The 15,173-nt window shown below is 46.9% G+C and overlaps 1 protein-coding gene across 1 annotated transcript in view; it reads left to right on the top strand.

The window, feature by feature from the left end:
• The window catches only part of PLEKHA7 (pleckstrin homology domain containing A7), a 196,687-nt gene that overhangs the window by 144,064 nt on the left and 37,450 nt on the right, over positions 1–15,173 (top strand). The window contains exons 5-9 of the mRNA XM_028500906.1: positions 4,666–4,777; positions 5,547–5,651; positions 8,077–8,149; positions 9,544–9,644; positions 13,236–13,411. Of these exons, the coding sequence (XP_028356707.1) occupies positions 4,666–4,777; positions 5,547–5,651; positions 8,077–8,149; positions 9,544–9,644; positions 13,236–13,411 (567 nt within the window). The remainder of the gene's footprint in view (positions 1–4,665; positions 4,778–5,546; positions 5,652–8,076; positions 8,150–9,543; positions 9,645–13,235; positions 13,412–15,173) is intronic.

Below are 15,173 nucleotides of genomic sequence, written 5' to 3'. Positions count from 1 at the left end.
CGAGCTTTGTTGAGATCCCGTTTTTCTGGGCTCATGGTCTTTCCACAACCCCAGGATCTTCTTGGTTTGGGGGTTGCTCTTGGGATTGAGAAGAGCAGAATCCTGTTTCTGCCAGACCTTGGGACTTGCCGTGGGATGGTATCTCTGTGGTGAAGCCTAGGTTTTGGAGTCCAGCTTCTCTCCCGGGCAAGTCATTAATCTCTCTGAGCCTCAATTTCCTCTTTGACAAAATGGAGAAGGTAAAACTGGCTTTGCAAGGGTAAGTGAGATAATGCAGGCAAAGTGCCTGACACAGCAGGTGCTGGACAAATACAGCCTGCTCCCTGGGCTTGCTTGACCTTGTGTACCTGTCCCTAAGGGTTGGTGATACTTGGCCTGGCAACCTACCTGTTGCAACAGCAATAGGGTCTTGCTGTGCTGCCGCTTCAGTCTGCTCCAGTTCCTGATGTTGACTGAGAGGCAGCTGAGGAGCCCATTAACCAAACTCACTTAAATTCAGACCCAGCAGAAAGGAGTGGTTTCTGAATTTATAACTTCTCTCTCTTACTATATCTGACAGTGTTACATGCATTTGCTCCTGGAAATGTAGGAAGCAGAAGCAGCTCCTTTTGTAGATGGGTAAATTGAGGGACAGAGAAAATGACTTCCTGCCCAGGTTCACCTGACACATCCTTGAGGAAGTTCAGAGTAGAATGAAGGTCATTTTCCTCCTGGGCTTGCTTCTCCAGACTGATTTTTGTGTGGTTCTAACTTCTTTTGTTCTTTTCAGAGGGGAGGCAATTGAGTTAAAACTCTAGCTCACTGTTTTGAACTTCAGCCCACACCCCTCCAGCAAAATAATCAGCATTCATGTAGCCCAATTCAAGGAAAGAGAATTCTTTGTTCAAATCATCCCACTGTACTTTGGGAACCAGGATAGCACAGAAACCTGGCAAACAGGCTTTTAAGGTAATAGATTTTATTGAATGACACTAAGAGTCTGCCTTCCCCTAGTGTGTGCAGTTTTTTGTCACCTCTGCCGGCATCTGTGTGACTCGTGTGCCTGAGGGCATGCTGCTGGGAACCAAACCACCTTCACAGCTGCTCAGCTCAGGGGCACAGGCTCTTCTTCTTCTCTTCTCTGGGGGAGGGCGCTGTTCTTGAGTAAGACCTGTCAGGAGTCTGGGGAGTTGAGGACAAATCAGTGTCTGCCCTGTCAGACTTTTAAGTGGGGAACACACCTGTAAGACGTAACTGGCTGAAGCAAATGTGCCAGAATGCCCACATCCAAGTGATTGTTGCTCCTTTCAGAGTTGTCTCTTCAGGAGGCTAGACACATGCTCCATTGATGTTCCCACTGCTCAAAATAATGTGGTAAACAACCTCTAGAAGTTTCCATCAGAGCCAGCTTTTCAGCCAAGTGAGAAAATTGTTTTTGAGACATTTTTCATATCCTCGTTTTTGAATACCAAATGGTGTCCCAAGCGTGACCACCATCTTTTTTATTTTCTTTTAAACCAGTTGAAATTCCAGATAACTTCTAGTGATTTTTTCCAGAAGTGATAGTCACCCTTTGAGGGACCTAAGAGACCATTGCCCATGCTGAAGAGATTCAGAGGAACATCCTCTGAATGCAGATCTTGTTACTTGGCCAAGTGGGTAGCTGTGTGCGCCTTGTTCTTTCAAAGAGTCGGGTCAAGGACTGCTAGGTAATGGTTGAGTCTTTTGCTTGAGTGGGGACTCCTGGTGAAGACATGCTCCCTGTTTGTAGAGAGGACATGGTCCCCTCTCTGGGGCAGATTTAGTTTGGACTTTAGTCCTGTCTGCTAATAAGGCAGCTTTCTCTGGATGTTGCTGAGCAGAGGTCTCTAGTCATGGAGAATGGAGTTGTCTTCATGTGTTTCTCCCTGTCCTCACCCCGCCACCCCTGTCCTGTCCCTCACTAATGTTCAGTGTTGGGGCCACATACAGTCCTTTTCCAGCTGAAATCTGTTCATACCTGGCTCTCTATGTGGTAGTCGTACCTTCTTTCCTCACCTACCCAAGGCTGCAAGGAAGTCATCTTTCTTCCCGCACTTGTGGCTGGAGGAGCTCCCCGGCCAGCCAGCATCCCAGAAGCTAGTGTAGGGAGGGGACATGGGGTTAGAATACAGGAAGATGACTACAGTTAGAGTTCAAGATTGGAAGGTGCAGAAATGGCAAAAAAAAAATGGGCATCTGTCCTGGATTTCCTGAGCAATCACAAATCCAGATAGTCTCTTCTTTGTCCCACAGAGTAGTGATGGCATATCTAGTTGATGGAATGTGATGCAGTCATTTAAAATGACATGGATGAGTTTAAAAGAAAGGAGAGGGACTTCCCTGGTGGTCCAGTGGGTAAGACTCCATGCTCCCAATGCAGGGGGCCCGGGTTCAATCCCTGATCAGGGTACTAGATCCCCCATGCCGCACCTAGGGGCCCGCATGCTGCAACTAAAGATCCCACATTCTTCAACTAAGACCCGGTGCAGCCAAATAATTAAATAAATAAATACTTTTTTAAAAAAAGAAGAAGAAAGGAGAAGATGTTTATATTACAATAAGTTTAAAAATCAAGATGCAAAATTGTAAACACAGTATGATCACAATTATATAAAAACAAAAAAGCACACATTCCCCCCCACCAAAAAAAACAGGCATATGAAAAAGAATGAAAGTAAATATACCAAGTATTAAAAATGACTTTCCTGTGGGTAACAGGACTATGGTGATTTTTTTCCTTCCTTTTAGCTTTTTTCTTATATTTCTCTAGTATTCTGTAATAACCCTCATATCAGTGTCTTAAATGGGAGCCAATTAAACTTGATAAAATCCCAAACAAACCTTTCTTACTGTTGGACTTTGTGTCCTGAATTTTGGCTTAGAGATACAGCTGCCATGACTGAGATAACCTGAGAACTCTTCTTCCTCGTCTCAACCTCTGTAAATCTGAAGTCAGGCAAGACCAGGTTCCAGGAAGACGTTTCGGGCATAGTTCTGTCTGGAGGCAGGAGCTGGACAAGGCAGCCTCTCAGAGCCCCTTCCCACCCCCGGTTGGCGATTATCTCTGCTGCACACAGCTTCTGCCAACAGTGAGCGGGCTCTAAGTATTGTGACATTCTCTGAGTGGGGAGCAGTAACAAAAGTCTGGCTGGGATGGAGGCCGGGGGCGGGGAATCTGGAGTGAGTGCCTGAGCTGACCAGGAGCCAGTGATCTTTCTGCCTGGTGGGACTTGCACCTCCAGCTGCCAAGCATCCGGCAGGGCCCAGCCGCTTGGAAAGCTGGTGCCCGCTGCAGTGGTCCTGCTGCTGGCACAACTCAGAGAGCACAGGGGTCACAGCTACTTCCGCGAAGGACTTCCCTAATGGTACAGGGTGTCAGGTCTCTGTCTTGGGGTGTGGGAAGGATCACTTATCCTTTGAGCAGCAGTGGTTTTGAAGGAAGCAGCATGTCTCCAGGGTGGAAGCTAGGATTTTCCCTCGTAGCACCTGTGTAAAAGTGAGCCTGGCAAACAGACATCCAGAGAGTGTCTTCCTCAGCTGTGTCTTGCCTGGATCCTCCATCTCCATCTCCTCAGGGCCCTGGCCCAGGCCTCCAAATCGGATTTTCTCCACTCCTCAAAAGCCAAAAGCCTCAGTTTACTGCAGCCTCCTGGATCCTGTTGCCCAGCCATAGAATGCTGGGACTTACACTTTGAGGAAGGCTTACAGATCCTAGAGTTAGCAGGGTCTGGGAATCAAGCATTGAGCTGTTTAAGGATAGGGATTGGATTGTGTGGAGTCATCTGCTGCCACTGCTGCTTTGAAAGACTCTGGCAAATGCTGGGGCTCCGTGGAGGCAGGTAAGAAGGGTTCTCTGTGATGGCTCTTAAGTGCTATACCATGATGTTCCCAGGGCGCTGGCCCTCCCAGGGCAGGTGGACCTTCTTGGTGGGACGCATGATGTTGCTGGATGCTGATGGGGACACATCAAGGGGAATTTCACTGGGGATGCAGGCATGCTTCATTTCTTTGTGCTCTCCAGGCATGGCACAAGGGGTTAATATCTTCAATGGCTCTATTTTGGGGCTAATGGAGTGTTCCTAGAATAAGACCCTTTGTTGAGTAATCTATTTTGGGAGGCAAGCCCCACTGGCATTTATGGTAAGCGATTCTGTGTATCTGGGGGTGTGGATGTGTGCGCAAGTGGTTTCTTGTTACTAATTAGGAACAGCTTCTTTTGGGAGCCAGGGGAAATGGAGGGGGGTGTGTGTCTGTGTCTGTGTGTGTGTGTGTGTGTGTGTGTGTGTGTATGTGTGTGTGTTGCTTTTGCTGTAAAGAATGGGTTAAATCGTGTGTGCCCATCTGATGGGGCAGTTGCCACAAACACCCGAGTAAGAAGATAAAGGTGGGGACTTTGGGGCAGCAGGCAGCAGTGACCTGGCCCCTTCGTGGGGTGTCAGGTTGTGGAGATTGCCCATTTGTCATGCTGTTGATTCCCTGAAGCACGTGGGTAGGCTGGGTGTCGTGGCCCTCTAACGGCAGTCTGGAGTTAGGTGGTGTCTAGAAGATCTGTCCTGGGCAGTTTAAGGTCCCATCAACCAGTTCTAACCCGAAATAAATCTTAGATTCCATTTCCCATTGCAGCCTGGCCACTTATTCACTGGATTCCCTTCTGTCTCCCCACAGGCCAAATCCACATATGTCGAAGCAAGAGAGAAACCAAAGACCGTCCAGCATGGTCAGTGAAACGTCCACGGCCGGGACCACTTCTACCGTGGAGGCCAAGCCTGGCCCCAAGGTGAGCTCCTGGCCATTTCCCCTCTTCTGTATTTTGCCAGGCCCCTTTGTAGCCAGAAACCCATTTGATCTTCACCATAGTTTTGTGAGGGAGACATGTAAAAAGTATTCTCCCCAAATGACAGATCAGGAAATTGAGGTCAGTTGGGGTTATGTCACATGTCCAAGAAAACAGGTGATTGCTGACAGAACCAGGACTGACATCTATGGCCTTGGCCGCATTCTTCATTTTCCTGTCGTGTCTTTGGAGGGCCACACTTCTGTTCACACGTGTGTCAAAGACCGCATGGTGAGATTCACAACAGAAGGGCCCAGAGGTTTCTGTGCCCACAATATGGAAGCACTGACTGAGGAGCAGGGAAGAGAACCAGCATTGTAGAGAGGGGAGGGTGCTGAGGAGTGAACCAGATAGGAGGGGTAAATATCTGGAAATTGACAAATTCTGTGCCCAGAATGTAGCATTGCTCCAGAAAGCCATAGGACATATTAGGGCCAGCAGCTGCTGGTGAAAGTTGATTGAAAAATCCCTTTACTTTTTTTTTCCTCTGTGACCCAAACAGGAAGCTTGCTAGCTCTTGCACCTGCCTTTTAATTAGGATGCTGCGGCCGTGTGCACGCCCGTTCTCTTGTCTTCTTGCTGTTCTTTTGATCAGAGGGCAATGCTGCATAGATGAAGGCACAGGGAGCCTACAGCCCTCCTATCATGCAAATGCTTTTTGGGCCTCCCCAAATCCCCCCTGCTGCTAGAGTTCAAGTCTGCTCTTTCCTAGATCATAAAGTCCAGCAGTAAAGTCCACAGCTTTGGAAAGAGGGACCAGGCCATTCGGAGGAACCCCAATGTTCCGGTGGTGGTGAGGGGCTGGTTGCACAAGCAGGTGAGGAGACTGAGGGAGGGAGGGGTGGTAGGGAGGTAGTTCTTGCTGAATTCCTTCCTTACCCTGACCCCCGGGAACTGGGAACAGGCTCATAATAAGCTTTCTGTTCCTGAGTTTGTCTGAGGCCAGTAGATTCTGCCCACTGTGCTAAGCGACTTGCTGTTCGTTTTTGTGAGTCGGCAGTCTGCTCAATGGCTGCAGTTTCCTTCCTCAAACCCACTTAACCGCTTTGGTTCCCAGTGCTCTTGGCTGTCCTGGGACTCGGGCCCAAGTGTGGGTGGGTCAGTATGAATCCAGCCTTACCGCCAATCCTCTGCCAGCACTTGCCTTCCTGATGTGAAAGAGCCTTTGTTATCATTTGCCTGAAAAAATCCCATCTTTTCCTTTCCCCCAGTCTAACACATACCTAGCATCCTAGCACCTCAGATTCCAAATCAGCCAAACTCAGCTCATTGTCTCCTTACCCCTTACCTGTCTTTTTCTCCGAAACTGTTTTTTCTGGATCTTGGTGGGGGTACCACCATTTTCCCAGGCACCCAGGTTGGAAACTTCAGCACCATCACCAGCTCTTCCTTCTCCCACAGGCCATCCTTCATCTCTAGCTTCACCACACTTCACCACAACTTCACCAGAGGCAGTTGTTCTGCCTCTGGTCCTCTGGCCTTGGATAGGCTGTGAGCTCCCAGGGTCAGAGAACACATCCCTTTTGTCTCCTTCCTTCTTTTCTTGCCATCCATCCATTCATCTACCCACCCACCCACCAACTGCCTGCTGTGTTCTAAGTGCTCTCACAGCAACGACAAAGAGATGAGTAACATGTGGTTCCTGCCCTTGAGGAACTCATGTCATAGTCTGCAGGGGGAAGCATAGAAACACCTCTCACGTGTCATGTCATCACCCAGCACAGTCTCTCACATAGCATATTATCCAAAAAAACACAAATTCTGAGAGCAATGATGTACATTTTTACTAAAGGCTTTGTGGGAAAACAGAGGAAGACATTACCTTTCACACTACACAGAATAAATTCCTAAATGTCCCCTTGAAATCTCTCCCCCCGGTTCTGCTCCGCATGGCAGCTCCCACAGCTCTCCAGCCTCTTCTGGCCGGTACTCCTCTGGCACCTCCCTCTCTTAATGATTTCCTCTTCCCTCACAGCTCTGTTCTCATTCTCTTTTCTTACCTGAATAATCTAACCCTCTGACTTTTTCCACTTGCATCCCTGTCTCCGTTAAACAAAAGGATGCTCCTTTGAAATGTGGAGGTAGAGGGAAGGTATTGTAAATAATCCTTCTCCCCAACAGACACCCCCTGGCCCAGGCCCCTCGGCTCCTTGGCTGTGCTGTAGCTGTAACCAAGGTCTGTGTACAGTGCTGTGGGCACACAGCAGAGAGAATGTAGCTATGCTTGGGGGAGTCCTGAAAGGCTTTCCAGAGGAACTGACATTTGAAGCAGATGTGGAAGGATGGAGAAGAGCTTTTCAAACAAAGCAAGTATCATATGCCAGATCACCTGGTTAATGCAGAAGATAAAACCAAGAAATGCAGGAGCTTAGCAAGTTTTTAACACTTTAGTAAATGGAGAATGAATAAAATTTTTAAAAATTTAAGCCTGTCAAAAACTTTTGCAGAAGGAAGACAATTTTAACAGCTAAAAATGGCTCTGGAATTTTCCTAGGTTTGGGAGAAAAGTGACCCTAAAACTACTATTTTCCTACCCTAGCCATATTTAAAAAATTTTTTCACAAGAAAATCCAGGTCTTTTTCTGTTGAAAGGAAGGAAAAACACAGCAAAATCAGTCCTTTGTGGTAGATAACTGAACTTAGTCTAATGAGAACTTTGCCTCATTGATTAATTAGCTAACTTAAACTCTTTGTTTCATACTATGTAAACCAATTTTCTAGTCAGCATATAAGTGAAGATATTTTACAGTGTAGCACCTGAATCAGTGAATGAATGAAGGAAAGAAGGAATAAATAAATAACTTTTGTTTAAAAACTGATTTCTTTCTTAATGGATGAACTGTATTTTGGGGGTTTTTTGGCCACACTGCGCGACATGTGGGAGTTCCCCAACCAGGGATCGAACCCACGCCCCTTTTAGTGGAAGCGTGGAATCTTAACCACTGGACTGCCAGGGAAGCCCAAGAACTGTATTTTTGAATTCATATCTTCCTTTCTAAAAGGAGGATGCTTGTGATACACTAGTCTGTTTATAGGAAACAAAACTTCCTGGGGATAAGCCATCATTGGATCTAAATTTTAATGTCCTATTCAAAGAATGGCTATGCAGTAAAAACTTATTAATTTATTGAAAGAAAGTGTGAATATGGGCAAGTCTCGGTTCCAGAATCATGTTGTACATGACTGGGGAGGGGGAACAGTATGCTCAGATATTGCCCTGATTAGTTTCCTTTGCTTTGCAGGACAGTTCTGGGATGAGGCTGTGGAAGAGGAGGTGGTTTGTGCTTGCTGATTATTGCTTGTTTTACTATAAAGGTGAGCTGAGGCTCAGGCCACCAAGGGGTCTTTGTGCCAGAGGGGGTGGTGAGGTGATGCAAATGGTGGTCTTCTCAAATCCAGTGAATGGACCAGTGGCCTGAGCTAATTGATAACCTGTTAACCTGCCAGAGTGTTCACTTTTACATATGTGCATGGTTGGTGATTTCATTTTTACCAGTCCCAGCACTGCAAGTGTCATTTGTTGAGTTAAAATAATAGAATCTGGTTTGCCTTCTAATTAAGGTCTCAAGATCTGGAGGTTTTCCAGCTTCTGCCCCACATGGGGCACAGGCAAACATTTGATTCAATCTGGAGAGTGATGGGAAGTATAGGTGAACATTATATTTTATAACCTGTTATGTGGATTTATCCCCTATTATTGGATGGGCAACTGGTGAATTAAATTGGCCATATGAACATTTATGGAGCCCCAGTACATAGAATTAGGGGCTGTGCAAAGGTGAGAAGGAAGTAAGGCTCAAAATATGGAGGAAGAGATAGCCTAATTTTAAGACAAGACTAGGTTTTGGAAGACATCCCAAGTGCTTAGGCAGTTCAAGAGGAACAAGAAGCCAATTCCATATTGGAGAACTTGGGCAGGCTCCTTAGAAGAATTAGGGCTCGAGTTGGGCTTTTTAGGTTAGGCCCATGTGTAGGGGGGGAAGATGGGCATTTAGGCAGAAGAAACAACTTGATTAAAGTTCTAGAAGCAGAAGAAAGTGGAATGACAGACCTGCAAAGCCAGAGTGAGTCTTGCATGGAGCACACACTAGGAGATAAGGCTCAGGAGGTGGGTAAGAGCCAAAATGCAAAAGGGCTGTGACACTAGGCAGAGGAAGTTGGGCTTCATTCTGTATCCAGTGGACAGTCAGCAAGTGCCTTTGGGTGGGACAGCAGTGGGACCAGTTCTGTCATTAGGAAGTTACCTCTGGTAACGAAGACGGTTTGGGGGAGGAAGAGAATAGACGTAAAAGGTAGGATATTTCACACCTGCTCTAACATTGCCTATGAGGTGTGTACCACCCAGCATTCCCTTCCCCATCCTTTACAAAAGTTTAAATATCACCTTCTGAAGCCTTCTCCACTTCCCCAGGCTGTGTGCCACTCCTGTCTATGTGTTCCCGCAGCACTTGGTATGCCTTGTATTTCAGGAGTTAGCAGGTCGAGCTGAGCGTGTTTACATGCCTGTCTCTCTCCTCGGGGAGAGGGCCCTGTCTGATTCACCTGTGTAGTTCCAGCACTAGCACAAAGGTCCCCAGAGCACCCGAATGGGCAATCCGTGATTGCAGTCATCCTGGGAGAGATAAGGAGCCTTGAACTAGGGCAGTGGGACGGACCAGCCCAAGGAAGGTGCCACAGAAGGTTATTCAGGTTTGTATTTCCATTCAAAGACAGCCGAGAAGAAGTGGTCCTGGGGAGCATTCCTCTGCCCAGCTACGTGATCTCAGCAGTGGCCCCCGAGGATCGCATAAGTCGCAAGTATTCCTTTAAGGTACTGCCCCCGCTCCTCCAGTGCAGTAATTCCATCCTAAGAAATGTTGTGTTCCCCAAAATAGCTTCACAAAAGCAGTTGTTTCTGCTGGGGGTTGGGGGGAAGAAGTTAAGAGGTTGAGCGTTTCAGACTCATGTTAACAAAGTTATCAATTCTTTAAACAAGAATAATATCACATCACAGTACTTTCATTTGTATCTTAGCTTTTGAGTCCCCCAGCCTTGCTTAAGTATTTAGACCCCTCTTTTCCTGTCGCTATTTCTGTGACTAGTATCAGCACAGCCCTTCGCATGCTTTCGTACCACTGTCACTGTCCCCGGTGACTCCAGAGTTGCTGTGGGTTGAAGATTCTGGATCCTCCTTCGCTTCATGTTGCATGATATGGCATTGCCTTATTTCTGTAAAACCTTTTGTGACTGAGAACTACTTTTATCCATGTTACCTCATTTGATGCTTGTGGGGAGCCTGTGAGGTCAGGATCGTTAGCTTCATTTTATAGATTAGGAACACGAGGATCAGAGAGCTGAAAAAACTTGCCCACAGTCCCAAAGTTGGAAGATGATGGAGGCAGATCTCCACCCTGAACTCTGTCCTCTTTCAGTTGCATTACAGGGAGGGAGGACAATTTCTTTCTCTTCTTCTCTGCTTTTCTTCCATGTCTTACTCTGGTCACCCGTATACACATTGCAGGAGGTGGGAGGTGGTTTCAATTAATGTTTATTGTTATCATTTTAGGAATACTGTTGTATTAAATTGTTCAGAGCCTCTCTTGCTTATTGTTGGCTCTGAAAACATTTTGTTCGATGGGTGTCACCCTGGTCTTTTGCAGCCTGAAAGCCTTCCTCAGAAAAACCTTCCTTTCTAGGGTTTAGTGTTGCTACTGGGCAAACAATCGGCATAACGCTGTTGCGTGTGAATTTGGGGGACAGCGTTTGGGATATCCTCAGAGTAACTGATTATAATAACTATATATAGTTCATCTTAACACTTCGTTGGGAGGTGTGAAAATACATTCTAGGAAAACATCTTTTATGTGTCGTACATTCTTTTTTTTTTTTAATAGGCTTCACCAAGAGTGTTCCCTAAATATATTTTCTGGGAGACAGAAGGCATGCATGTTTGGGGGGATGGTTGGGGTCTTCAGGGTCTGAGAAGGGAGAAAAGCTATTGCAGTCAGAACGGGTGATGTTCAGGTGGTTCTCCAGACAGGGCTGTGGTTTCCTGAGTGTGAAAGAGTTCCCTTCCCTTTGGGTTGCAGTGTCATTCTTTTAGGAACGTGAGGATGGGCCCTGGGACAGTTCAGGATCCATGTTCTTGGGCATACTGAGGAGTGTGCAGTATTTTGTGTCCTGGGCCTTATGCTTGCCTCTGATATCAATTCTTCACAGTTTGCAGAGCTGAAATTCTCTGACTGTTGCTAGGGCACCTTGCCTGAGGTTGTTCAGAGTATTTGTAGTGGTACATAGGCAGAGCCTAAAGGGTTATGTGGTTCTCTCTTGTCTGTCTTCTCTAACTGTACTCGCAGCCAGGCAGCTCCTAGGCACTGTCAGGGAGCCAGGGTGCTAGATGCACCCTGAGGCTCCGCTAGGTCTGCAGGAGGAGCCAAGCAGGGCTCTCGGTGGCCTTTAGGAGCCATCGTTTCCCCCCCCCTTCCCGCCCTTGAACTTCAGTCACAGCCTGGAATGCCCTGAAGAGTTCCCCAACTCTTACTTACTTGTCCTTTAGGTGTCTGCTCAGGGGCCACCTCCTCCAGGAAGCCTTCCTTAAGTCCTCGGGTTAGGTACTTTTCTTCTGAACATCCACAGGTCTGGTATCACTGCACTATAAATGGTTGATTACCCATTCAGAGCTTTCTCCAGGAAAACTAACCATCAGCTAGTTCTGCCAGGGTAGATGGGGCTAGTCCCATTCTGCAAACAGATGACATGGAGCAGTCATTTGTAGTAGGAGTTGTGGTGAATGACACTCCTTATACTTCCCAAGTTAAGGTTGGTTCAGGCTTACTACTGTTTCATGTCTAGTCCTCTGTAAGTCAGTGATTGTTCACTGAATCACCTTAGCTTAGTCAAGTAAATGCCTGCCCCAGAACCCACTGTGGAACCCTTAGCTGCAGGCTGAGTTTGCCTGGACTCCCTTGGCACTGGGCTGGATGGATTCAGATATGTGAATGTCACAAGCAGGCCCAAATTTAATATCGTTTTTGGACCTGGATGTTAGGCATGTGAGTGGAGAAGTGAATGCTGACAGTTCATCTGAGAGGTTTTATCCATGACCATTGGTGATTTTAGAAACATGTCATTTTCCAGATTCTGTTTAGTTCTCTCATTTTGCTTTCTCTGACTGGTCCTTGCATGGCGTCTGTCTGTCATTCTGGATCCAGATTATCAGACTACTGATCTGTATCGGACTCATTTCTGGATAGAGCCTGAGAGCACTGTACAGAGAAGCTCGGACTCAGAGTCAGACATTCCTAGGTGTGAATCCTGCCTCCAACTTTTCATTCATTCAAAAAATATTTATTGGGCACCTACTATGTACCAGGCACCGTTCCTGGGGTTATAGTAGTGAACAAAATAGACAGAGTCCCTGCTCTCATCGAGTTTATATTCTGGAGAAGAGACAGATGATAAGCAAGCATGTAAAATAAAGAATACCAGGTGATAGGTGCTGTGAAGAATCTGTGACCAAGCGTGGAAATCTAGGAAAGTTACTTAACTTCTCAGAGCTTCACTTACCACATCTGTAAAAGAGATTCTGTTCCTTCCTTATAAGGCTGTTGGGATTAAAATGAGATTAAAGTCACGGAAGTACCTAGGAGACACATAGTAGGCACTCTGTAAATCTTCCTATTTCCACATCATTTTCCTTTGTGGATTTGGTGAGCTTTTTCCTTGCAAATTTAAAGGACCTTGCTTATCAGAGCACAAGGGGGAAAACCTCTTGTTCGCAGTCCATTGCAGTTGCTTTTCCCAGTACCTGTGGAACATGTGAAAGCACCTTGAGGCTTCCTGACGTATAGTAGGTGTGCCAGGGTCTCCAGTCAAGTGTTAGACTGCTCAGCTGTACTTTGTATTGCCTCTTTGGCGAGACAAAAGAGCAGCTTCCTTGATGGGCGTACATCATGTTTCATGCCCAAGCAGGAAGCAGAGTGAATATCTGCACCGAGCTGCCTGCTGTTGAGCAGCTGATTTTTGAATCAATTCCAGTCAGCAGGTGCTTCAGAAGAACCAAAACAGGGATTCCCGAGAGTCTGCTTCTATGGAGTGAGGGTTTTTTAAAAAAATCTTTCTCAAATAAACCTTGAATTGACTGTGTGCCCCTCCCTAAGTGGGAGTAAGATAAGTAGGAAACAGATACCGCTGTGGGGCTTTTGCTGTGGGGAACAGACACAGCTGTTCCTAGGCCTGGCTTCACCAAGAAAAGGGAATCCAGCCCGTGACGTTTTTTTCCAGGTGTGGAAATAAGCTGGGTGGTGCGTGGGCTTTTAGTCTGGGAGAAGGGAGAACCTGGCCGGGGCGTTTCTGGTTTTTGCTCCTGGAAGTGAGATGCACACTAACCTCTCTGACCTGGGTTTCCGTCTTCTCCCTCCAGGCCGTGCACATGGGGATGCGAGCACTCATCTATAATAGCTCCACCAGGGGCTCTCAGGCCGAGCAGTCAGGCATGAGGACCTACTACTTCAGTGCCGACACCCAGGAGGATATGAACTCTTGGGTCAGGGCCATGAACCAGGCTGCACAGGTGCTATCTCGATCGTCACTGAAGAGGTCAGTCCCCATGGAGGGTCCCTGCCAGAGCTCTTCCTACACAGGTGGGGGAACCCAAATAAGAACTCTTGGATGCCCAGAATTCCACCGTTCACTCACTCGTATTAAGCATTGCCCTCTCTTTGAAGTCCTTTTAAATGGTGACTTCTTCCAGGAGGAGACTGTTTATACAGGGCCACCGCAAGCTTCAGGCAGAGCTGGAAGGAATTATCTAGTCCACTGTCGTCATTAAACAGAGGAACAGGAAGGGCTGGGAGGGCGAAATGACTGCCTGGGATACACAGCCTTGGTACCTGGTTGTATGTTTCTCAGTCTTTCTTCTCTTGTGTGTGGTGGAAGGGAAAACATTGGGGCTAAGATTGGGGAGGAGGGAGCGGACCGACAAGAAAGATCTTGCAAACTGGAAACATGCCACTGACGGCCCACCTTGTTGTTGGGAGCTGACTTGGGAGCTGTCTTCCAGCTGCCTCTTCCCTCGAGCGGGCCAACCAGGGTACCATCAGGGATCTTGAAGTTCCTGAGTCTGTTGACTGTGGGTGATTCCCTGTGAGAAAGCAGAGGAGAAACATGAGTGGAGTCATGGGCTTGGAGAAGGTGGGGCAGTCCTGGAAAGTCAGGGTACCTTTAGCCAGTCCTCATCTGACATGAGCCCCGTTCTTCACTGTCTGGACACCTTGCTCTGCTTAGAGGCCTCTTTGACAAAGGTCTGTTAGTGAGGCCTCAAAACAAGAGTAGTGTTCTCCAGCAACCTAAAGACAAGATTCTTCAGTAACTGCAAATGGGTTTCACATGGATGTTTTTATATTGTCCACCTTTTCCAGCTCATGTGTATGCGATTTTTGGTGTTAGTGGTACTTCCTAGCTTCATGATATCTTTCCTGAGACGATCAGACCTTTGATATAGATAGTGACCTCCCTCAAGAGGCCAGGTTGGGGTCAGGCTCTACCCTTGGAGCTTCCTAGCAACTCAGTTGAGCATTTGTCATGCTGGGGTTTTTTTTCTGTCTATTTTTCAGTATTCTAGGCTTCAGGTGGGAATCACCTTTGTATATTCTGCACGCCTGACATATAGTAAGACATATAGTGTCTGTTGAGTAAGTGAGAGATTGGAAGAATGAATGAATATGTTGAACAGAACAGGACCAAAGATTGTCCTGGAGGTTTCCCCGTGGGCCCTGAATCAGTAACTCTTAACTACGGGTATTCAGTCAGGTTTGCCTCTGCTTCTTAGCATTGTCATCCAGCCTGAATTTTTCTGTTGTGTCCATAATGATGATATGAAAGCCTGTGCCATTAACCTGCAGGTACTCTGTTCAGAGTGACATTGGCATTTCCACCTTCATCCTAGGAGAAGGAAACTGGGCATGTTTGACATGACTTACTCCTAGTGTACATGCTCACTGTTTCCTAGTTTTTGTTGTTCATTCTTTTTTTAAAAAAAATATTTATTTATTTATTTATACATACATACATACGTACGTACAATAAGTGAAGACATTCCCTGGCGGTCCAGTGGTTAAGACTCCACACTGCCAATGCAGGGGGCGCAGGTTCGATCCCTGGTCGGGGAACTAAGATCCCACATGCCACGTGACGCGGCCAAAAGAAAAAAAAAATCAGCACAATAAAGGCAAGAAAAATTAAAAATTAAAAAAAAAAATGCAGGGGCTTCCCTGGTGGCGCAGTGGTTGAGAGTCCGCCTGCCGATGCAGGGGACTCGGGTTTGTGCCCCGGTCCGGGAAGATCCCACATGCCGCGGAGC

This window comes from Physeter macrocephalus, chromosome 16, assembly GCF_002837175.3.
Source record: "Physeter macrocephalus isolate SW-GA chromosome 16, ASM283717v5, whole genome shotgun sequence".
Classification (NCBI taxonomy): Eukaryota; Metazoa; Chordata; class Mammalia; order Artiodactyla; family Physeteridae; genus Physeter; species Physeter macrocephalus.
Note: the sequence above shows the minus strand (reverse complement) of the source record. Positions and strands in the feature narration are given on the sequence as shown.